The following is a 25,467-nucleotide window of genomic DNA, read 5'->3' as shown; positions in this document are numbered from 1 at the left end:
TCCCCCAACGAGTCGTTCACCCACCACCCACATGTGCGCAACGGAAACTGAAAAAGTAATTTAGTCCCCAACCCTGCAAAGCACTTAAGCATATCCTTAACTTTATGCATTGACTTCAACTGGATTACCCGTGTGCTTAAAGTTAAAGACATGCTTAAGTGCTTTGCTGGATCAGAGTTGATGGAATATGATTACCCAAACCGCAATTTACCAAGTACACCAGAGCAGTCACTTCCACTTTTGCAGAAATGCCCCCGGATCTTTAACAACTGCAAGATCTCTATTTTACAGCTCATTTAACAGCTGACAGCTATAGCACCACGGAGCCCTGTTGCACCGTGGGGAGGAATTAGTTCTCCTCTGACTTTCAGTGAAGAACGACACCTTCTGGATCACCACCACCACATTTTTGAGTATCTAAGGTTTTCCTTATCTAAGGAGCAGCCAAGTCAGACACTGCTTAGCTCACAGGAGCAGATGCACACATCATGAGCTGGGGCAGCTGCAGGCTTTTTTTAGTTCATGCCCAAGTCCTCACCAGCGGCAGGACATTCTCAAACCACGCAAACTCTGCGGTCTTATTGCTTAATTAAAAGATTCTTGTACCAGACATTTAGACAATGGGCCTGGTCCTCCTCATCCTTACGCTGGTCTAAATCAGGAGTGACGCCGATGAAGTTACGCCAGCGTAAAAGCAATGTAGGAGAGGAGGATCAGGCTCGGTGTGTTTTGAATGAAGGAGTTCTGGACCTATTGGCTGAGTAAATGAAACGCAAGCTTTTGTCAGCCAGATTCATCTTGTCCTCATGCCCAGGTGTTATGAAATCCCAGCTCCAATGAACTGAATGGAAAAACTCCCCATTGATTTCAGAGGGGCCAGGATTTCAGACATTATTTTAAAATAATAGTAATAAAATAAAATCAAAGGAAAATGATAGGAAAAAAAAGAATGAAGATAGGCTTCAAAATACTGCTCCTGCTGAAATCAATGGGAGTTCTGCAATTGACTCTCACAGAAGCAGAAATGGACCCACATCAGAACCTTGGGCCAGATCATCAGCTAGTCATCAGTGGAGTAACTTCACTGACATAAGTGACTTCAACAGAGCTACTCTGACCTGGCCCCTTACAGTCAAATGTTGCCTCTTCTCACCCCCAGTTTTGGAGACTGACATAAAATGAGACCCAGACATGAGTCTCTCTGGTTTTGCGAAGCAGATGCCTGACTGACGGTGGCATTTTCAAAGAAAAACAAAAACCACCCTGTGCTTCACTCATTTGCAATTGAAACAAGAAATGGGCCCGGAGCAGAAATATTTATCCAACCCCCGCACCACTGATGCCCAGAATCAGGGGCTTAGAGAAGACAGGGCTGAGCTGCACCTTACCCCGGGTTTGGTTTGACGAAACAAAAAGCACCTGTGGTTTTTGCCCTTCTTTGTGTTCAGTCCCAAAGCAATGCTCATCTTAGTCGATTCACTGTGCTTTGCATTGCTCTGCATCCCAGCAATCTCCCACCACAAGGCACCTCAAAAGTGGGACTTACTGAATCTAAAAACATAGTCCTGATGCCATAACGAAAGTAAGCAGACATAAGTTTGTATGCTGAGAAGAGAGGATCCAACAGCCAGACAGAGTAAATTCAATAAAGTTTTTTTTGTGCCTTGCCAGGAATATTCTGCACTCTTTCATACATGGAATATGATCAGGAATAGAAATTAAGTATCAGCATCACATCTTTGTGGTCTAACCCTAGCACCACCATGTTTTGACCTTCAAACAGTTAAATGAAATAAAAAGTGTATAGTCAGAACTGTTAGTAATATTGGCACAGTGACTGGACATCACCTTTGTGCAGACAGGCAACGTGAGGCCTATGCACCCCTGAAGTCCTGGTTATAGTCTCAAAATAGGGCATAAATGGGACTTCAATGAGCACTGGTGTTGTATTAGCCATCAGCCAGATGTGGATTTCACCCAAAGAGTTTTGAATAAAATTGTTCTAATTATAGTGCTTCTTAGTTGGACCACAGAGCCCTGAACCCTTCCTGGGGAGTTGGCTGCAGCTGTCTCTGGAAAGTGAAAATAAAGGATGGGAGATTGGGCAGGCGGTGTGGTCTAGTGGGTAGAGCCTGGGACTCACAAGAGCTGGCTTCTATTCCTGGCTCTGTCACTGGCCTGCTGTGACATCTTTGGCAAGTCACATCCCCTCTCACTGCCTCAGTCTTTGATCTGTAAAATGGGGATAATTATACTGTGCTCCTTTGTAAAGTGCCTGGAGATCTACCGATGAAAAAGTGCTATATAAGAACTAGGTGTTATTGTCAGCAGAAAAGCACAAAGTGGCTGTTTTTCCTACCAAATAAATAAAATATAAACCAAGGATTCCTTAAAGGGCACAGAATTATAGAAATGAAGACTGGAAGGGACCTTAAGAGGTCATCTAGTCCAGCCCTCTGCGCTGAGGCAGGACAAAGTAGACCTAGATCATCCCTGACAGGTGTTTGTCCAACTTGTTTTTAAAAACCTCCAGTGATGGGGATTCCACAACCTCTCTGGGAAGCTTTTTCCAGTCCTTAACTACCGTTATATGTAGAAAGTTCTTCCTAACATCACCAACAGAGTAAAAGTCATCCTGGTGCAACGGGAAGGCACCACCCATCTTTAATTGCTTAGCACCCATGTAACCCCTATTTTGGGGAAGCAGTAGGATGTGAGTGGTGCACTGGTCTTGTACTGACTCGCTGCACAGTGGTGAATTTCACCCCTACAGAGAGTAATGACGAAACCTATATTTAAAATGTTGGCGAATAGGAGAGGGGGAAGCAGGGGAATATGCAATGATGAAGGAAGGGATGCAGCAGATTTGCTAGCAGATGCAGTGCACAGCTGCTAACAGGCTCCATGAGACAGTCTGACAAAATTCACTCAAACCAGTATGTTATCAGCCGAAGGAAGGCAAAATGAGGAGAGAGGGACTGGGTGGTCATGGCACAGATTTGGCAGTACGACCATCTGGACTCTCTAGCCTATAACTTTCAGGCCTTCTGATTGCACCTATCACCAGCATACCTCTTCCACAGACTTAGAACAGCATTTTATCTCTATGTTCCAATTCTTCTAGCTGAGCAATGGAACTAACAATGCTTCCCTCAGTGTTTGTGACGTACCTTTTCGTCTTCAGATGGAAGATACTCTTGAAATCCAGAGTATTACAATAATGGCACTAGTGGCACCAGTTTAGATCACCAAAAAAATTAATGCTGACTCAAGAGAGGGTGAGCACAAAATATTCTTTGCACGACATGTATGGCCGGCTATTAATCTCCCCTGCATGGTCTGATCTCGCTCTCATTAAAATCAATGGGATTCTCCATTGACTTCTCCGGGAGCTGGATTGAACCTGGAATGTACAACTTAGAATCATAGAATATCAGGGTTGGAAGGGACCTCAGGAGGTAATCTAGTCCAACCCCCTGCTCAAAGCAGGACCAATCCCCAACTAAATCATCCCAGCCAGGGCTTTGTCAAGCCGGGCATTAACCTCTAAGGATGGAGATTCCACCACCTCCCTAGGGAACCCATCCCAATGCTTCACCCCCTCCTAGTGAAATAGTGTTTCCGAATATCCAGCCTAGACCTCCCCCACTGCACCTTGAGACCATTGCTGCTTGGGATAAACACAATAAAAGAACTAAGTTTCTGAAAGGATTTTACCAACAGTAGGGTGAAACCTACCCCAGTGCAGAGGGCCAATACAAGGACTTTGAACCACTGGTCGTACTGTGAGCCTTATTGGTCAACCCAGCTAAAACATGATATTGCAGAACTGGAAGGAGTTCAGAGACAAGTGACAAGAATGATCCTAGGCTCCTATGAAGAGAGGCTGACAAACTGGGACAGTTCGCCCAGACAATGGATAAGAGGGGACATGGTAAAAGTATACACAGTTATGAATGGTCTAGAGAAGGTAGACGGGGCGCTTCTGTTCTCCCTGTCTCATTACACAACAAGAATGGGATCTTCTATTAAAGTAAAAGGTGGGAAATTCAAAACTGATAAAAACTGGAACTCACTGCCACAGGAAGTACCTGAGGCCAGGGATTTAAGAGACTGGATATTTATATGGCAAAATCAAAACTATCCAGAGTCATCATGATCACTGACAACAAAATTTTTGTAAGGGATTTTAAATCTTGTGCTTTGGGGCTGAAGCCAATCTCTGACTATTATAGACCAAGATGAGACCTAAGTGGGGGTGGGGGGCAGACTGCAGGGTTCTTCCACCTTCCTTTGGTGCTGGAGATCGGATACTGGACTAGATGGACCTTGGGTCTGATCCAGTCTGGCAATTCCTATGTTCTTAAATCCCACTTAAACCCTACGTTGAAGACAGAAGTGGAACATAAGTGTTGTCTTTTGCACAGGCCTTACATAACAACGTGCTTTAAAAAATGATGTGGGAGAAAACAATGCCAAGCATGCCCTACTCCTATAATAATTTTTGACTGGAAGGAGTCAATTTTCCAAATGGAAAATCTGCAGAACAACAAAACCCTTTTATTTCAGCTTATGCAACAATCTCACGTGTGACTTTTTGCAGCATGACCTACTAGAGTATCGCTCTCCTAGCGGAGTTAAACACAAGATGCTATTCACTCCTTGATGTATTTATTCATTGGTGGCTCTGTAATTAAAGAATAAATGGATCTCTTTTACCTTGAATACTTCCATTGGAAGAGGAAATTTTGCTGCATCATTAAGGGATTTTTCCAGAGCGCATTTCCACTCAGATATATTCTTCAGAGAATAGATTTCTAAAACAACAACAAAAAAACCACATAATTGTTTAAGGATCAAACACTCCTGTAGCATGTTAATCTCACACACCATGTAATGGTACAATCCCAGCAAAACCAACAATGCAGTGTGTACCCCGTACTATGTAGTTCTGGTAAAACCAGCAAAGAAGAACGACTCCATTAACACACAGAGCCAGGGAGTAACGTACTTTATTTCCCGAAGAAAAACAAACCAAAGCAAGAAAATGAACATTTTTCAGGTTTTTTTGTCAAAAAGCCAAAACTTGAATTTTGTTTTTGAAAACCAAAACTGAACTTGTTTTATGTTTGGCTGCCAAAAACTGATATTTTTGCTGTTTGGGGGTTTACAACCAAAAGCTGAAACATTTGGACATAAAAATGGGAAATGTTCTCATAAACACTGCCCTCATTGTTAGTTGAAAAGGCACTTTTTGTTTAAAACAACACAAAACAATAAAAATTTGCAACCAGCTCTGTACATAGACATACTTGTCAATATAACAATCAGAGTACAAGAGCAACCCAACAAATAGTATTCACAACTGAAGTACAGTCATACTGCAGCAGCTTCTTTAAATAGATTTAATATCATTAGTTATATTACCAAATCCTTTAGTGATTCATTCCAGTAAAATGCCTATGAATCATCTACTGTAGGGACAATACAGTGATGGAGAATTTTATATTGGCTGTACTTCTGTTCTAGGAAACATATTGTTATCCAGCACACAAGTTATTGCAGAACATTCATCTCAAGCTCTTAAAGTTACGAGATAGACAGATAGAGTGCAACAATTATTAAAATGGAAATGAACAGAATAGGCCTGAATCCAGATAGGGAATAAACAGAGTGCAACTCCAATGGTGTCAGTGTAGTTTTTACACCGGTGCTGTATTTGGCTCAATTTTCATTTGAAATTCTGTGCTTATAACAGCCGCAAAGATTTACGGCAGCATCTTACAATTCTGAAGCAGAGAAGAAAAAAAAGAAGGAATTGGCAAGCACAGTTTTCACCTAGCATTGAAGCTACAAGGGAATGTTATGCTCTGATCTCAGCAGATTTAAGACCTTATCAAAACAGGATTTGCAGAAATCACTCACTGGAAGTGGATGTATTTATACATCCACTATATCAAACTATCCAACTTCAGACAGACATCAAGGGTATGCATATGAATTTAAGCGCACTTAGAGGGACATAACCCTTTAGGGCTATATTTTTAATTCCTTGCCTGTCTGGATTTCAGTGTGAAACCACATTTTGATCCTCTGTTTAGAGTACAGATTGCGGCCGGAGTCCTCTGTACCAAGAGCACTTTTTAAGTGATTGTTACTCGGTGTGCCTGTTACGGCAGGTGTTCCTTTCCTTTTGGAAGCACAGCTCACTCTCGGGTGCGTTAATAAAATGACCCAGTCCTACCACCTAGCATGAACAGCCCCGTTGCCAAGGGGAATGCTCACATAGGTAAGATGTATTCACACACACAGGATTCAGTCAAGCAAGGGGCAATGTGCTGTCTCAGACAGTCACAATCTGCCTCCAGGTCTCACCCTGCTCCAAGCCTATCCCTGGTGCAGCGTACTTCCCTGGAAGAGCTGGTGCACTGAGGGGGGTGAAGCCATGGCTCTGCCCACTCCCTGCCCCTTCCCACCCACTCATGAGTAGGTAGGGCTGAGGGAATACACAGCAGCCCCACACAGGCTGCTTCCTGATCTGCTGGTAGCATCCCGCCTGGGCTGTGATTCTGGCCTGCCCCTAGGTCATGCTGTGCAAAGACTAGAGAGTCTCCTTTAGTCTCTCCCCTGCACTCGACTCCCAGCACATGAGAGGCAGCTGGCACCTTTCAGGAACAGCCCCTTGAAGATTCGGGGCTGGATCATGGTCAGCCCCAGGCAGGTACGCCATGTGCAGAGACTTAGGAGTCTCTTGCCTCTTGTGGTGCAGCATCACTGAACCTCGGGGCCTTCAGCCCTTCCCCACCCACCCACTGACGCAGAGCCAGCGGGAACGAATGCTTCTCTGAAATGGAGCTGCTGGGAGAGTGCAAGGACGCCAAGGGGTCTGGGCTCTGGTCTGGGGGGTGTTTGTGAAAAGGAAGGCTCTCTGGGCTTCTCCCTGCTTGGTCACTGTCCGGCCACCCCCCTCCATTATTCTTTCCCAGCCATCTGGTTTTATTTTCTGTTTGTTAAGCTCAGGCTAAGATGATTCTCCCTGCCCCTCCTCCAAGTGATCTGCGAAAGACAGCTGCCAGCTCACTACCCAATTCAGCAGCCTCTGGCCCAGGGAAGTGGGAGATTTCCCACTTGGCATAGGGATCAGCCTTCCCTGCGGCCAGCAGCCACTGAGCGCTGAATTTCTGGATCCCTAAATCAGTGCTCTTAATCTTGAGGGATACACAGTTTGCAATCAGAGACCGGCACACAGTACACAACACTGTTACCATCTCAATTTTATTTTGAAGCTTATGATATTTCTTTCCTTACAGACCCCCTTCCTGGAGGCATCTGATTACGTGGGAATTTAAGGGTGGGGGGGGGGAGAGAAAAGGAATTTCTGGCTCCCATAGCTGCTGAGAAAAGCTTGAAAATGGGACCCCTAAAGGCTCAAAAATCAGAAAACAAATACAAAAGAACCCAACAGTTACGATTGTTTTTTTTAAATCTCAAGGGTTTTAAGCAAATCTTTTGATTTTGGGGAGACGGATTCTAATTTTTAAACACTTGGGGTTGGCAACACTGCAGACACAGATTTATTGAGCCAAAACCTCGCTGGTGTAGGAGCTACAATATTACATCAGCTGAGGATCTGACCCCTGGTGTTTCCTTAGCTTCTTATTGTGTTTTATAAATTTACTAATGGCCTGCAATGTTTTATGTTCCCTACAGTGTCTGCAATGGAGCTAGGGGCAAGAGTAGGCGAGTGGCATTTATTATTCTTGCACCTGAGTAGGTGAAAATCAGTTGCAATTTTTGGGGCATAATCAACGAGCCTCAAAAGATAAAGGCGCATCTACCAGTCGCAATAACCAGCAAGCGATATTATGAACGCATTTCATTAGATATAGGCAGTTAAGTTATGTTGGCAAGTTTATGGACACTAAATCGCAGCGTTAAAAGAGCATAAAGCATTTTCTTTAAGTGATAGTGTTGCAGACAATTGAACAAAGTGTGCCGTGTCAATTTGTGTTTCGGACAACAAGAAATAAGACATTAAAATGTCTGCCGATTCATCTTTAACTAGAAGTTCGCATGAAATGAGGCAAATCTCTCAAATCAAAATTTGGGGCCAGATTTCGAGCTGGTATCATTTCAATGGCGCGGTGCCAATTTACATCAGCTGAGCATCTGATCCCAGGAATCCAAACTCATCCGGGGTCAGAGCCTTGTCCCATTCCAGCTCCTTTGTGCCAGATAAAGGGGCTTAAGGGGACCCTCAGACTCCTGATTCTAGCTGGGGAAGGATACTATCTTAGTGCAGGCACTGTGACAGACAGCCATAAGGGCTGCCTTCTGAGGACACCCTTGCAAGCTTTGGCACAGAGGTCATGCCAGGGAAGGGGGTACGAGGAGTGTTTGGGGGTAGGCCTACCTGGATTCTGAGAAACGCTGTGCTGGCAGCCATCACTTAAACAGGTCCCCAAGGCTATCCAAAGTTACGCCGGGGCCTTCTCCAGATCCAGGGCAGCCCAGGCTTGGGAGGGCACAAAGGTGGCGTAAAGTCACCTTTGCCCACCTCCCCCTGGGATGCGAGTTGTGCATTGCACCTCTAAGAAGCACAATACAGACTCTCACTCCTGAAACGCAATGTAATAAACAGCCAGCCCACCTCTGAAATAGCCACCCAAGCTGAAACCCAAACCTGCAGTCTCCAGACTGATATTCAACTTAGAAAAAACATGGCATATTCACATAGGGAAATGAAGTTTCTAGCCTGGAGGGACTGATCGCAATGGCGAGACGTTGATTTACACCAGCTGAGGACCTGGGCTTGAGGACCTGATCCTGTGAGGTGACAGGCACCCTCACTTCTCATGGGGAGATAAGGGTGGCAGGCACCTCACAGGATCAGAAAGGATATGCATAGGTTGGCTAAGATAGTTGGGGGCGCCTACATCCAACACACCCAGAGGGTGTAAAGAGCAAGGACAGATGGAAGCCCGTGGGAAGGAACCAGGGAATAAAACTAGGAGTCCCATAATGACAATAAAGGGACCGCTGGGAGGAACACGAGGGGAAACGCCCTGGCAGTGATTTGGCTCTGGCACAATCTCCCAAGAAGATCCTCGCTTCAGCCCATCTGCACCTTCACTACATTCTTCACATTAGTTAACTGCCTTCCTGGGCTTGCCATGGGCTTTGCTGAACCGCCTAAGGGATGCCGTAGAGGAGATGGTCTCTTCAGGACCACAGGCCGACGAGGAGAGGAATCTCTTAGAAGATCCTGAGGAAAGGAGCTCTGGACGTACGCCATAGGTACACTAACTCCTAGGAACCTGGCACCCTGGAAAAATTCACATGCCCTGCACACAGTGGGTGACCTTCATCACTGCATAGAGAGCTCTAATTGGGACTTAAGTGGCCCATACCTGATGGCCGCCATCTTGACCATTGCAAAGAGAACTGAATTGAGCCGCCAAAGCTAAAAGCATCGGTTACTACAGTTTCAGCAAAAGCAGGAGCTGTAGAAGACTCCTATATTCTGTGGCTCATAAGAGATAGAAACCAGTAACACACACTCACTAGTGAGTGACACACAGACCTTCTGCTGGCCCTCTCTGCCCCTGGTGGAATTTCAGCCTGAACGTTTCAAGTTTTGTCTGTGGCCCAAAGTCTCCACTCACTGAGTGGCGGATGGCTGCCCACATGGCCATTGCTTGGCAGGGATCCTTAGGAAATACTCGCCCGCATACAACTGACTTTCTTCTCAGCTGAACGCCGATGCTCAGCAAGTACGAAATCAAATGTTGTGTGCGCTATCTGCAGGCATTTATCTCCAATCTAGGAAATAATTTAACACGCGTAAAAGGAAATTATGCTGCCACATAAGGAATTACTTACTGGAAATTATATTCAATTTGTTGCAGCCTCCATTTTTCTCTCCCAGATTAACGGTGTCTATTTAGTAACAATACAATATCTCTAATGAGTCTTGTAATCCTTTGTTTCTCAGCTATACATCAAGTGGCCAACAAACTCTACTGAGTATGAAGTGGGACTACCAGCACCTTTGTCTCTGCTCTGCTCCAGAAGCAGAGCAAACAACATAAGATCAGGGACCTCTAAGGGGCTGGTCCACAATTATAAGACTAGAAGCCTAATCGATTTCACATTGCCATTTGGCTTGTCCATAGAGTGGAGAGCATGACAGCTGGCAAAACAACTGGGGAATAGTAGGGATTAGGAGGGAACTAATCAGGAAAGAGCTGGACAGAGAGATAGGGACAGAAGCAAGGGCTTTGATTCTCCTCTCACACCAGTGTTACCCTGGTGTAACTCCACTGGAACAGAAGCTTAGCTGGTGTGAAGCAACGTACCTCCATTGAAGCCACTGGATGCTATAACGAAGAGCTGGCTTGCTGGCTTCAATGGTTATTTCAGATTTACGCTAGTGTGTCAGTCGCCCACGTAACAGCAGGGGAGACGATGGGGAGAAAGCAAAGAGCAAGGCGAGAAGGAAAGAGAGCAGGAAAATAAGAGAGAGAGAGAGAGAGAATAAGAACAGTGAAAGAAAGCCAAATAACTAAGTTAGAGAAAAGAAAAAACCAAAGAGACTAAAAGGAGCCCAGAACAAAGGAAAGACAAGGAAAGAGACAAACAAATATGAGAATGGAAGAAAAAAGCAGAAAGGACAGAGGTAACCACAGCAGTCCCTACGTTGTGTTTACGGAGAATTAAGTTGGCCAGCAAGTCATCAGAGACGAGCAATGAAAAGGTGGGGTTTTGTGACCCACAGACTACTACACAACACAAGGCTAGTCTACACGACACCAGCTCTGCTGACACAGCTATACAAGCAGAGCCCCCTCGTAGAGGTGCAGCATATGCTGACAGAAGGAGTTTTTCTGTTGGCATAGCAATATTCCCCTCCCCACCCCCCATGGTAGCACTCTTCTGTCAGTACAGCTACATTTACATGGTGGGGACGCTGGTGGTTTCTGGCATAGCTATGTCAGCTGGGTGGGGGGGGTTCATATCTCTGACCAACATAGCTATGCTGACAAAAATTTGTAACACTGACCTGCATTAATTTGTTCACCCTGGTAACTGCTCTAATGATTTGCAACACAGAAGGAAAGCAGCATTAAAAATACCTTCACAGGGATAATCCCCACTCTCCCACACTCAACATTTATTGAAATCAACAGAAAGACTCCTTCTATTACACATGGGACAACTGAAGCCCAGAGAGGTTAAGTGACCTGCCCCCAGGGACAAAGGAAGAGTTAGGGATAGAATCCACATCTCCTGTGCCTTAACTCAGAAATCATCCTTACTCCTCAAGGGGAATTTTGCCTGGTCTGGGGTTTCACTACAAGCCATAACTTGAGTTGAGGTAAACGTTTTGATGATGCTGAGTCAAGTTGCAAGTAAACCTGCAGGCTGCTTTGTGACTTGGGGTAGAAAGCATAACGCTGCAAACGTGCTGACTTTGTGATGCCATGCAAAATGTGCCATTGGCTGAGTTTCGTTTTGAGTTGTCGTCTTCGACTGAATCCGTAACTCGGGGCAGCTCTCAGGGGTGCAAATGAAAGCAACTCTCACCCAAGAGGAAAAGCATCGAAAAAAAATTTCCTGCAAGACGAAACTGACAAGATTTGCCCAGTCCAGCCCAACTTTACGGGGAAAATTCATCCCTCAGGCACGTCCCCTGAAGTCAAATTTGGTCCTACTCTAAAATAGCAACAACGGACACAATTGGTATAAAAATTGCACATGCTTTAGGGGAACTGGAGAGTATAATCGTGGACTTGCAACTCTAAAAAGTCAGGCTTCTACCATCTGCACTAAAAGAGAGCTCCCTTAGCCAGCAGCAGTAGTAGGTCCCTTAGCCTTTCTGGGAGTCTAGCCATTAGAGGGCACCACTCAGTTACTTACCTATACAAAGCCACTACACTATGGGTCTGGTTTTCCGCCTTTTCACTCCAATTTTACATTGCAGCAGTGCCATTAACTTCACTGGAATTATTTCTGGTTTACACCAGAATGAGACATTATGTCCCAAAACACATTTCTCAGGAGACTTTCATTATATTGTTGTTATTATTACAATAGTGCCTAGAAGCTCCAGTCAGAGATCAGGACCCTACTGTAGTAGGGACTGTACAAACACAGTAACAGACAGTCACTGCCCTGAAAAACAACGAGGTGTCCGGTGGCACCTTAAAGACTAACAGATTTATTTGGGCATAAGCTTTCGTTGGTAAAAAACCCCACTTCTTCAGATGCCCTGAAGAACTTACAACCTATCATAGCCAACTTAGACAAAGGGCTGGTCTACACGACAAGTTCTTGCACTGCAAACAAGAGCTGACTCTACCGTGCCCCAGCTTGCCATAAAGCCCACAGGAAGCCACTTTATCCCCATTTCATAGATGAGGGGCAGAGCAGTAAAGGGTTTTGCCCTTAGATTATATAGAAAATCTATGATAGAGCGGGGAATTGAACCTAGGTCACCTAAGTCAGAGTCTGAGCCACAAAACCTCCACATGCCCTTCGCCCTTAACCAAATCCACCAGCCTAATAGGTTTAAACTGAGTAACTAGTGGTCAAAAAACCCTGACTGATAAACTAGAAGAAATGGACGGCAGACCCCACAGCATTCTCAGTAAACAAACAAACAGGTTTCAAATGCAAACGATGAGAGCATATTTTTAACAAGCCATTTTACCTGCAGGTGGGTCCATTCTGTATTTATTCTCTTGACACCAACCGACTGGTCGAAGTCTGCAATCCAAGTAAAACAACCACTGGTCATAGGATTCAGTCTCCTCCAATCCCACATAGCGAAGGCGTAATCTTCCTCCAACATTTTCAACCACACTAACTATCCAGTACTGAAAAGGGTTCTGGGAATCCTGCAGCTCTATTAAGGAATCAACTGTAATGAGGTCTACAGGGTTTTTTCCTCGCAGAGGCTGTTTGAATAGAAGCAAAACTCCTTATTTTAAATTTTATTTGAAGACGTCTCAAGGAAACAGACGACAGCAGAAGATTATTTTTTGTTTTTCACACCATCATCCAAGCTATCAGCAAACAGTCTGTTCTCCTTCTCTTTTACCCAACGGCTTCCAAGTGCAAATTCAGAAGAAAACAGAAAACAACAGTTGTGCTAATTTCTCAACCAACAAAAAAATAAAAATTGCAGTTGGACCTTTTAGGATTCTTAGGAATCCACTTAGTAGGATTCTTCCTAAGGACTCAGGGCCCAGTCCTGCTAGGGGATTTCACCCCCTCTGACTTTAAGTGGTGTTTGGGGTCTATATTCCGTCACAGGACTGGGCCCTGAAATTAACCTAGAAGGCATGCTACTCAGAGCACGATCCTGAAAGCCCCCTGTGCACAGAGCTCTCATTCACCACGGACTTGATCCTGCTCCCACTGCTGCCAGTGGCAAACCTCCCACTGATCTCAATGGGGGCAAGATTGGGGGAATTTGAAGGCCACTAAGTCCATGGAAGACACCCATTGACTTCAAAATGCATGAGATCAGGAGCTAAAAGACAGCGGATTTCTGGATCAGGCCCTCATAGCTGATTCTGTAAAGTGAAACAAGAGGTCCCAATGACAAGGTGTATTTCCTTACACACCGAGTACTTTCTAAGGCCCCGATCCTGCAAACACTTATGCACAGGCTCAGCTTTACCACTGCAGTACCGCCAACCTCAAGCACTCAAAACCATGAGTCAGGCTCTAAAAAAAAAAAAAAAAAAAAAAATCATGCAATTGGGATAAAAATCACGAGTGGGGTCCCCCCCCAAAATAATAAATTTTGGATTCTTTTTATTTCCCTTCGTGTTTCTGAGCCTTTAGAGTGCACTTGACTCACATTTTCAAGCTTTTCTCTGAAATTCATGAGGGCTAGAAACGTACTTTTTTTTTTTAAATGAAAGCTAAGATTCTCATGCACAAATCTCTTGATTCCAGGAGTTGGGGCTTTAAGAAATACACTAAAAAAATCGTTAGATTCACAATAAAATTCCGAGAGTTGGCAACCCTGTTTCTGCAAGCAGTCCCACAGCAATGAAATTAAGCACATGCGTAAGTGTTTGAAGGATCAGGGCCTAAACTGTTAGCTGTTTGTGTACCAAGCCTGTTGAAGGAAACAGACAGTAAAAACCAATAGCTTTTATAGGGATTTCTAAAAGACTTTGCAAATGGTTCATATTAGGGCTGGTTGGAAGAAAAAAAAAAAAGGGGGGGGGGGGGGAGCCAGTATTTGAAAAAAAAAAAAAATGTCCCTGTTTCCCCCGTTCCAAAAATTTGCAAAAATTTGCAATTCAAACTTCAGCCAGCGTTAGAGTTGATCAACAAAATGGAGAGGAGGGTTGGAATCACAATATTTCTTTTGGAATTTGTTCCCATTTATTTTTAATATTGTAAAAAATAAGTTTGAAATTGTGTAACATGAACATTTTCAACCAGCTCTGTGAATAGTTGACACATCTCAGTGCAATACATTTGCTTACAGTATTAGCAACTTTCTTATTGAATTTATTAAATACATCCATACAATCTCAAAGGATCATGTCATGGCAAAATGCTGTTTCTAAATATAACATCACGGAATTCTGATTAATGTGATTTTTCTTCCATACAATTGCTTCAGTGCAATAAAACATTCTTTAACATCAAAGGATATAGTAACACTGTAATGACTTAATTTATTATAATAGATGTCTGGCCATTATAAAGCTAATATTGCTTCTCTGATCTGCACGCTAGAAGCTAAGCCAAACAATCAGTTGTCACTTATCCATGAGAGCAGAATGCTAACATTAATATTTGGATTGTATTGAGTATTAATTTTGAAAGTACAGCAAGAACCCTTTTATGAACAGCTCCATACAGAAAATTACCTTGTTAAATCAATATGCAATGATAACAATGATCTGCAGTGCTGATTAACAGTAATTCTATTTACCAGTGGGTTACAAACTCTGCATGATGTCCTGTATTACCCACATACCTCGCACATAACAGAGCAGAACACCATTAAATACAAGATTGCAAATTGTTTCTATCCAAGCTGCTGTTTCCTCCCTCCACACTTCTGCCCTTGTTGCCTGCCTGTTTCTTCTACCAACATCAAAGGAGGTAGGGTAGAGCCTACAATAGGGGCTTATTCTGATCCCATTCACACTCGTTTGGAATTGCACCAGGGTGAGATGGGCGTCAAGCCCTTAGGCTCTCTGCATAGTCTAGCTGGGAGCATGAAAGTGACTGTGGATCCATCTGCCGTGATGCTATGTCTACACTATACCTTATGTCGACATAACTTAGGTTGTGTAGGGGTGTGACTAAATGACCCCTGAGTGGCATAAATTACACCAACATAAGTGCCAGTGTGGACAGCGCTGAGCTTCTGCCGCCCGCAGGGGCTGGAGTAGATAAGCCGCCGGGGAGCTCTCTCCAGCTAAGAGCAGCTACATTAGAGAGAGCTTACAGTTGCACCACTGTAGCCATGCCCTGTTTCTTTGAATGTTTAGGATTTTTGGCCTTGCGGACTGAAAAACCCTGGCGATATTCTACTCAGCCTACCCTGTGGCTAACTAGAGAAGTACCGACAGTCGTTAAAAACGAGTGCGTGTGTGTGTGACTTGCACGAGTGGGCAGAAACAAAGCGATCAAAGCGAGGAGTGTCTTGAAATGCATCTGCATTTGAAAGGTAAACAAGCGTTTACACAGCTGTAAACCACATGTTTACTACTCTGAATCCACCCAAGGCAGGGCAGATGACCAATCTCCTCAGGGAATATCCCAGCACTGCAGATCCTGCAAGCCTGTTCTGTATATGCCTGAACCACTAGGCAGCGCTACCGCACGTATTGCAGGCATCTCTTATCGCACCAATTGCTACTGTAAGCGATTGCGCCTGCAGGAAAATCATTCTGCCAACCCCCAAGGCAGCATTCAATCTAGAGCACTGAGAGTCCCGACAGGGAAGCTGCCAGTTTCACACAGTTTCAGGACGAAACCATAAATGGGGCCAAGATTTACTCGACGGGGACTGTGCGCCTCAGCGCATCTTGCCACGAACCTGGTTTGGGATTGGCACTTTTAAGTAAGCCTGACACCGGGTGAGTTTGGCATGGACGTCGTTCACCTTGCAAACATGCTCGGTGCCTCGAGCTTCAACCAGCTGGCTGTGTTTTTACCCGTCCCCTCGTCTCACCTGAGCAAAACAGAGAGACTCCCTATTGCCAGCAGAGCTTTCGTGCACTAATCGCCAAATCCTGTCCCCAGAGTGACTGGACTTTGCGCTGGGGAGATCCAGGGGGTCAGAGGGAAAATGAATTCTCCCTACATGGGCAGAGCCACCCCACAGCTTTGTCTAGCATCAGTCTATGGACTGACCAGTGGATCCAGCGAATCCCCCCCCCCACTTGCTTGCTGGCCTGACACCCTAACACTCGGCTGGCTGGAGAGACCTGTAGCGCTGTACTCCATGGGGCAGACCCCCTCAGGCCCCTCCCTCAAACTCCACAGTGAAGAGACGTAGATTCTTCTGCCTTTGGGGCTTCCTGTGTCTCTTACTTGGGCCTACAGTTGCTATGAACTCCCTCCTATAGGGTTCCAGTAGGAAGACACCTCTGACCTCAATGGGCACTGGATCAGCCCCATTAGGTTACGTCTACACTGTAGCTGGGAGGTGTGGCTGCTCTGGTGGCAGAGAAGGACCTTAAAGGGTATGGGTAGACAGACTCATGCTAGCTCTCCTTAAGTTAGTGCGCTAAAACTAGCAGTGTGGATGTTACGGCAGGGGCAGCGGCTCAAGCTAGCAGCCCAAGACCATGCCCGCCTGGCTCCCTGGGTCCAAACTGAGGTGGTTACCCCAATCATAGAATCATAGAATATCAGGATTGGAAGGGACCTCAGGAGGTCATCTAGTCCAACCCCCTGCTCAAAGCAGGACCAATCCCCAACTAAATCATCCCAGCCAGGGCTTTGTCAAGCCTGACCTTAAAAATATCTAAGGAAGGAGATTCCACCACCTCCCTAGGTAACGCATTCCAGTGTTTCACCACCCTCATAGTGAAAAAGCTTTTCCTAATATCCAACCTAAATCTCCCCCACTGCAACTTGAGACCATTACTCCTTGTTCTGTCATCAGCTACCACTGAGAACAGTCTAGATCCATCCTCTTTGGAACCCCCTTTCAGGTAGTTGAAAGCAGCTATCAAATCCCTCCTCATTCTTCTCTTCCGTAGACTAAACCATCCCAGTTCCCTCAGCCTCTCCTCATAAGTCATGTGTTCCAGTCCCCTAATCATTTTTGTTGCCCAAGCCGCGGCCCCCGCTGCGATGTTCACACGGCTATTTTTAGCGGCTAACTTAAATGGAGCTAGTGCGAGTCTACCTACCTATGCCAGGATCACACCTCCCAAGTTCAGTGCAGACACACCCAAAGGGGATACACAGACACTGCAAGCACAGAGCCCTATATTTTAATGTTGAACATTGCTATAATACAAACATTGTGCCATGTTATTAAATATAAACTGCAATCTAATACATACGCCTTCCAGTAAATTTGCAGGTGCCGTTCGGGAACCTGTCAGATCGTGTATAAGAAATGCCGTCCAGTCAGTGTACTTCTCTTTGATTGCTGGGGGAAAAAATAAAAGAAACATTTAGCACTGCAGAGGACACCACGTACATTATAGAGCCACTTTCCATGGTCACGACAAGTATGGCCATGGGCTTATCAGCTCTGGGCGTTTGCTGTATCCAACAGAAAACAGAGCCAAGAGTTTAAAGTTTTAGATGCAAATACAGTTTGCACTATGAAAGAATAGGCCCCAGAGCGTCCACACGCACACACACAGAGTCAGATCCTTAGCTGGTGGAAGTAGGTGTCGCTCCATGGAAGTCAAGGACATTGATTTACACCAGATGAGGAGGCGGATGACCAGCGGCATCTTCCCAATCACAAGCTTCATGTTCACCACTTAGGCTCACACTTGTTATAAAAGGTATCTCTGAATGTTTTATAAATCACCCCAGAGGACAAAAGCCATGATCACATCCAACCCACTGACAAGGCAGTAACATGGAAACTCCACACGGCATTCTTCCCAGGTAACAGACAAAGCAGTCCTTAGGACATCACTAACTAGCTACTGAATAAATATGTTTGTGAAAAGCTAAGGAAGGATTGAACCAAATTCCTAGGTACTTCTATTCTGCTTCACAATATCTGATCCACTATCTTCTAGCCAAACAACACATACCTGTATCTTCTTAGGATTTAGCATTAACTAATTTGTTAGATTTAAGCTGGAATTTACAAAGCCATCTGTGGGATTTAGATATGCAATTCCTTTTAAAAGGAGTGGAAACTGGGCACTCAAGCCCCTTCGGGAACTCAGAAAGCCTCAGTCTTAGTACAAAAAACCTCCTGTAATTAATCTTGTGTTTTTGCAACTGAGGAGCTCTGAGGATACATTCTAATTTCACCTGCCTATAATTGGGAGTTAGAGATCAGATTTTTTTTTCAGACCCAATTTACACAAGGGTTAGATAATATACTGATAAACAGAGATACTGTTATATTTCTAAACATAGCAATGGTAGCTGCAAAAGAAAAAAAAATTATAGTCAAAGGAAAATTGGAAGCTTCATTCAGAACAAGCAACTGGATAGAGGATTTAGAGACCATCATCCCCTAGCGGCATGCAGTAACTATAGTGCTAAAAACACAGGGTCAGATCCTCAGCGACTGTTGGCTGGCATAGCTCCACTGACATCAATGAAGCTATGCCAGCTTACACCAGTGGAAGATCTGGCCCAACCGATGTGGAATCCTTTTGTTTGCGGTCTGAGAAACTTTCAGATTAGCCAAGAAACCTTAAAATCCTGATTGTAAATCTTGGAAATCATATCATATTCTTTTGCATTTCTGTACAGCACCTTCCACACTGGATTTTCTAAGCACTTTGTAAATATTAATTAGATGGCACACCTGAGAGGTTGGTATAATCCTGGAGAAACTGAGGCAGATAGCAGTTGCATGCCAAGTTTCCTGACAGGGTGCCTACCCTTTTGAAGGTGCAATATATACCTGCAAAACTTCTATCTGCTTTTTTTTTGCACCTGCAAATCATGTCGTGGCTGCAAAGCTGAATGCTTGCACCTCTAACAAGGCTGTTTGCACTTGCAGTCGGGTAGCTAGAGCGACAAGTATTCAGATTTGTACAGTATGTCAAGTGCAGACACAACAGTGCAAGCGCAAATGTTGCAGGTTCAATTTTCACTTTGAGATGAGGAGTCCAGGCCGAAGCCCTTTTAAACAAGTACAATAACAGGGTTCAAAAAAGAACTCGATAAATTCATGGAGGACAGGTCCATCAATGGCTATTAGCCAGGATGGGCAGGAATGGTGTCCCTAGCCTCTCTTTGCCAGAAGCTGGGAATAAGCTACAGGGGATGGCTCACTTGATGATTACCTGTTCTGTTCATTCCCTCTGGAGCACCTGGCATTAGCCACTGTTGGAAGACAGGACACTGGGCTAGATGGACCTTTGGTCCGACCTGTAGGGACATTCTTACCCTTTAGTGACTTGCATGGGGGTGCCCAGTACGTCTACGCCACTATGAGAAATAACTTACAGCCACTATGAGAAATAACTCAGAACTTAAAGCATTATCTTGGGAACTGATTTTCTCATACACTCTGGCCACTTTATGCTGCTCTGGTGGCAGAGAAGGACCTTAAAGGGTATGTCTCTGCTGCAATCCCAGGGTACAAGTGCACCTCGCAGAGATATACCCAGCCAGCTATCTAGCCAGCTTAGGTACCGGAAGGGCAAAGCTGCAGCAACCCGGCCTTCAGCGGCAGCTCTACAAGCCCGCCTGGAACCCTGGGAAATCACTTGTGGGGCTAGCCTGTGCTGAAGCACATGAGGCCACGGCCTCACCGCTCCTAGTACCTGAGCTTAGACAGGTCTCTGCAAGCGGCAATCGCATCCTGTGACTGCAGTGTAGACATAGCCTAAGAGGGTAGAAGTGCCCTCCGGGAAATGCCCCCAGCATACGAAGGCTCCAGTGCCCCAACACCCAGTCCCAACACAGGGAGCACGTCACGAGCAGGAAAAGGGTGTGGCCAGAGTTCATTGCGATCTGCCTCTTCTTTTGATTTTCACGGCCCACAAGGCAGAATGGGAGTCAGAGGAGCTCAGAATCCTCTCTCACTGAGAAGGCCCGCAGGCTTGTCTACACATAGCGCTATTCCAGAATTGATATATGGGTGGACACACTTATTCTAGAATAGGAATGTCCATACATGAAGTTACTTAGGGATAGTTATTGTACTTGAAGTTCACACCCTACATTAATTCAAATTAGCTTTCAAGTGTAGACAAGCCCCCAAAAGTCACCTGAAAGCAATTCTGGCTGTTGGTGCCAGATTCCACAGGAGAGTCAAAAGCAACGCACAATGACGGGTATTGAAGGTGCTGATAGATTTAACTTTATTTGCATGAATGTACAACTTCTTTCCACTACCCAAAGGCAAAGGCAGCTTCCATATCATATCCAGCTCGGAAGCCCGACAGGCTAGGCTCCAAACAAATGGAAAGAATACAGCTGCTGCAGAAGTTGGCCTGACACTACCTTCTTCCTGACCTTCCCCACAAAGTGAAGGCTGGACCTTGGGAGATAATTTATGCCATTTGTCTTGAACAAGGGCTGGGCCACCCCCTATTTGAAGATTATTGGGCCCAGACTTTGCTCACAGGCTTTCACCAACAAAGGCAGCACAATTCCTCACGGCCACCAAGAAGTAAATTTTTACACAGGTTTGCTACTTCCTGCTCCCTCCCAGAAGAAACCACATTGAATCAGCTGCATTCTGGGCCTTCCTCAACTAAAAGGATTTGCTTCTTTGTGATTAGGCTGCAGCGTTCCTGAACCAAAAGCTTCAGGCAGCCCCATAAGATACCAGCCCATCATTTTACCCTGCTCTGTACACAAGGGAAAGTCACCTGTTAATTCACTGATAGGAGTGATAATGCTGTTAGCTGGCCTACAGCCAGCCTGATGGGAATTCAAAACCTTCTGAGCGCTTGCAAATCAGAGCCATTAATTTGCTGTCGCGCTCATTTCTCCAGAAGTTATGGGGCTTGAGAAAGCAGTGAAATAGCTCCATAATCTGAAATTTTATGCCAGACTTAAATGTAGGAGTAAATTCTGATATTTGGTGGGAACTGAAACTGTCTAGTCTGTTTATCTGAGTATTTCTGAGACACCTAACGATGCTGCTGTGCTAGGTAAGGACCAACTACCAAGGACCTGATCTAGCTCCCACTGAAGTGAGTCGAATGCTGCAGCTGACTTTAGTGGGAACAGGACTGGACCTAAAAGGTGTCAAAAGATGAAATAATTCCACCAGAGACCCAAAAGCCATGGGCAAGATTGTGCCCTTACGCACAACTCTGTGTAGGCCGCAGCACCCGCAGACTAACCTCTTCTTCCTTCTTGCTCTGAAGGGGAAGTGATTTACTGCAGCCCTTCAAAGATGCAACCTATTCCCCTTCCCCAACCACCAGAGCATTGGGGGAGGAGGAGCCATGGCTCCACCGAATCGCCGTCCCCTTGCTCGCTAAAGGGAGTGAGTGGAGTTCAGCCACTGCACTCCACACAGCACATGAAGATCTGGGTAAGTCTAGCATGGTAGTCTAGGAAGGGAGCTTACTGCATAGTCATGCGAGGGCTATTCACAAGCTGGCCCTAGATCAGTACCTGTTTTCAAGTGCGTGGGGGTCAGTAGCATTTCTACCATTAGCGATACACCGATCAGTATTTGGTAGCCGAGGTAATACCCCCGGATGCTGTATTGTTCTAACCATGGATCGCATTCATTCTGTGCAGCATTTCACATGTCCCAGACACAGGCTGAACATTTACCTGAGGACTCCTCTCCCCGCCCCCATGAGGCAGAAAACGTTTATTCTCCCCATATGACCCACCCGGAAACTGAGGCGCAGACAGATCAAGCACCAAAGTGCCGAATGTGGGCATTCACTTCGAGTGCCCAAAGTGAGCCTAATATCCAGAGGCGCTCAGCGCCCACAACTCCAAGTGAAGTCAATGAAAGCCACGGGTGCTCAGCGTCTTTGGAAAAAAATCAAGCCCAGAGTGTCTCCAGGAGGAGAGCCAAAACCAGAGGCTGCTTTTGTCCAAGGGGCCTGATCCAAAGCCCTTTGAAGCCAACAGGAGCTATTAACTAATGAGTTTTGGGTTAGCTGTGCAGAAGTTCTGGTAGGGGAGTCAGCGCTGTTTCTAGGTCTGAGCCCCATTTCTCAATGCTTTGGGCATTTGTCGTGGGGTAGCACTTTGACCACTGACTCCTAAGCCCCTAGGCGCTGATGGGCAGGAAAGCAGGCATATGGGGGTGATGGCAGCTGATCAGCAGCTCGAAAAATGCCAGTGAAGCCTCCATGGCAGACTTAGGAGTCTAAAGAGGCAGATAGGTGCTGAAGGACCTTTAGAAATCTGGCCCCTGACATGCCAAAGTGAGTGACAGAGACAGTATCAGAACTCAGGACTCCCAACACTGGCTCTTTCCTCTCCTATGCTCCTTCTTTAAAAGCCCATTCTCTAATGGCATTTGAACTATGTAGTCAGTTTTACAGAGCCAAAGATCTTCCAAATGTATTTAAATTAGCGAAATTAAAAGTACTGTATTTTAGCTTGTGTAAAATAATGATTAAACTAGTCTCTAACTTCCCCATATCTTATGTAGCACCATTTTTGCATCAATTTCTCTGGTGGAACCAGGAGATTTATGGCCTTTAATATATTTAAAGCACAGCAATAGCTGGAAGAGAAACTATGTATAAATGCCTTCTTTTTTTCACCATTCCTGGTCTCTGTTCTATTCCTGTCTGCTTGCTTTAGAATCAGAAACTCCAGTCTAATCTGAAACACCAGTGGGAACACAGGAATTGCCATAGAGAATCAAATCAGAACAAACGTCCAGGTAGTCTAGTATCCTGTCTCTAATAACGGCGAGTGGCGGATTCACCAAAGGAAGCTAGCTGAGCTACGGGACAACAAGCTGCATTGTATTTTGGCTCACACATCAATCAAGTTGTCAGCCCAGTTCTGACGCTGACGCTTTGTGCTTAGTGATGATGTGGGACGCAGACAGAACCCAGTTTGGAATTTTCAGGGCTGGCAGGCAGAAAAAAAACCCACCCAGGATTTTCCAAATGCCTAGTGATTTTGGATGCATCAATTTTCAGCAGCCCAGTTTTCAGAAAGTGCTATACACCCGGCCCTTTGTAAATCAAGTCCCTTTTAAGCTGTCTCAACCTGAGTACCCAAAATCACAATGCACTTTTTAAAATCTTGGCCTTTGTTTTTTTACACTGATTTCAACCAACTCAACAGCAGTTGCCTGACTTCCTCACGGTCATCTCTTTTGGGTCTTTGTCCTAACTGCTCTCATTTTCTTTTTTCTAAATAGTGATCCATGGGGCTGAGGTAACTTTGTGTCTCTTCCTTCGACAGGGACATGTTTATTGCAGACTCTTCTTAGGTTCTCCCACACCGGACCCGTCATGCTGAATCGATCTGTAGGATCTAAGCCAACTTCTGCCATTTCACGGAAGTCAGATCGAACAAAGAAAGTCAGCTCAACAAATTCTTTCGAACAGCTTTCTTTCATCCAGCACGATAGTTCTCTCCTCATAATTCACTACAGAAGCAATGCTTTACCAAGTGATCACTGAAACCTTTAGACAGAGTCCCACAGATTTTCTGGGGGGAAGGGAAAGGAGAGTGTAGCCAACTGATTCAAAGCCACGCAGACAGCATTGCATGTTCGCTTTGGTGGGGTTTTTAAATTAACTGCCCTAATCCAAATTCTGATCACAATGCATTTACATTCTCATCATCTCTTCGGAAGCCATTCAGCATTACTTCTGCCTGGACTGTGTGCCACTTACACAGACGAGGTGGGTGAGGTAATATCTTTTATTGGACCAATAACACTGTATGAGACTTTATACCGACAGGAAACATCCTTTGCTTTGTAAATCCAATAGATTTCCGGTTCAGAGACTTTAAGATGGTTTTGCTGGGGTGGAGACTCTGATCTGGTGTTCAATGTGTGAATTCACTCTGGGTAGGGATGAGCGCCCAAGGTCGTCTGCATCATTTAACCCTCTGCAGTGGAGCTGTGCAGAGGATCCCTCCCAAAGAGACCTATGCACAAAAAAGAGGGGTGGCTCTAAATAGGCCAGCAGACAAGGCAGCATTCAAGGTGGGCTGGGGTGTTGCCATGGGACTACAATGGAACTATTCCTGGTACTGTGTGTTCTTCAAGTGCTTGCTCGTGTCCATTCCAATAGGCGTGTGTAGGAAGGTTTTACCCGAGCGGTCCCCGTCGGGTCGGCTGTGGAGCCCCCTGGAGTGGCGCCTTCATGGCGGTGCATATAGGTCCCTGCCGACCTGCTGCCTGCTCAGTTCCTTCTTGCCAGAATACTCCGACAGAGGGGGAGGCGGGCGGGATTTGGAATGGACATGAGCAACACATCTCAGAGAACAACAGTTACAAGATGGTAAGTAACCATTTTTTCTTCTTTGAGTGCTTGCTTGTGTCCATGCCAATAAGTGACTCCCAAGCAGTTTCGCCGGAGGAGGGGTTGGAGTTTACAGAGTTGCTGAATGCAGGACTGCCCTGCTGAAGGCCGCATCGTTTCTCACCTGTTGAGTGATGGTGTGGATCGAAGACCACTTTGCTGCTTTGCATATGTCCTGAATAGGGACTTGCATGCAGAATGCGGTGAAGAAGCCTGCACTGTTGTGGACTGTGCCCTCAGTGCTGGGGCAGGGATCTTAGCCAGGTCGTAGCACATTCTGATGCAGGACGTGATCCACAACCACATAGAATCAGAGTTACGAGATGGTAAGTAACCGTATTATAGTCTCAGTGCAGGATCAGGCCTTGAGACAGAGGGTGTGTGCACCATTGCCCTCTACTGGATGGAATGTCAGATCTGTTCCAGCATATGTGATTTCGTTTCCCATGAAACACACGTCTACAGAGGATACAAACAGCTACACTAACAGATCTCCTGTAGCTCAAGTTGTGCAATCCTGTGTTATTTGGAGAGGTTTAGCAGGTGACCTTGGAGCCACAGATTGGTTACGCATAGGTAGGCTTGGAAGAATTAATTTTTTCTTGGTAAATGTTGATCAATGTCAATTTCACCATAAGCACACATACACTGTCGACTGTCATTAAATAACTATAATCTAACCCTCCTATTGTCTGGCATCCCCCCAGCTCCCCACCACTATGAACATTTAAATTGATAAAAACAAAAACAAAATACTTAAAACCCACAATTTTGCACAACTAAAAGTGTAAGTCAATAAAAATTGGAAAAAATGCATAAAATAAACCAATATTATCCA

General features: G+C 45.2%; 1 protein-coding gene across 2 annotated transcripts in view; it reads right to left on the bottom strand.

Moving 5' to 3' along the window:
* Positions 1 to 25,467, bottom strand: part of SFMBT2 (Scm like with four mbt domains 2) — a 188,166-nt gene that overhangs the window by 84,082 nt on the left and 78,617 nt on the right. For both annotated transcript variants that reach the window (XM_074942680.1, XM_074942681.1), the window contains exons 5-7: positions 17,562 to 17,650; positions 12,713 to 12,959; positions 4,720 to 4,817 (exon numbers count right to left, since the gene is read on the bottom strand). In XM_074942680.1, coding sequence (XP_074798781.1) covers positions 4,720 to 4,817; positions 12,713 to 12,959; positions 17,562 to 17,650 — 434 coding nt within the window. The remainder of the gene's footprint in view (positions 1 to 4,719; positions 4,818 to 12,712; positions 12,960 to 17,561; positions 17,651 to 25,467) is intronic.

Source organism: Natator depressus, chromosome 1 (assembly GCF_965152275.1).
Source record: "Natator depressus isolate rNatDep1 chromosome 1, rNatDep2.hap1, whole genome shotgun sequence".
NCBI classification, from domain to species: domain Eukaryota; kingdom Metazoa; phylum Chordata; order Testudines; family Cheloniidae; genus Natator; species Natator depressus.
Note: the sequence above shows the minus strand (reverse complement) of the source record. Positions and strands in the feature narration are given on the sequence as shown.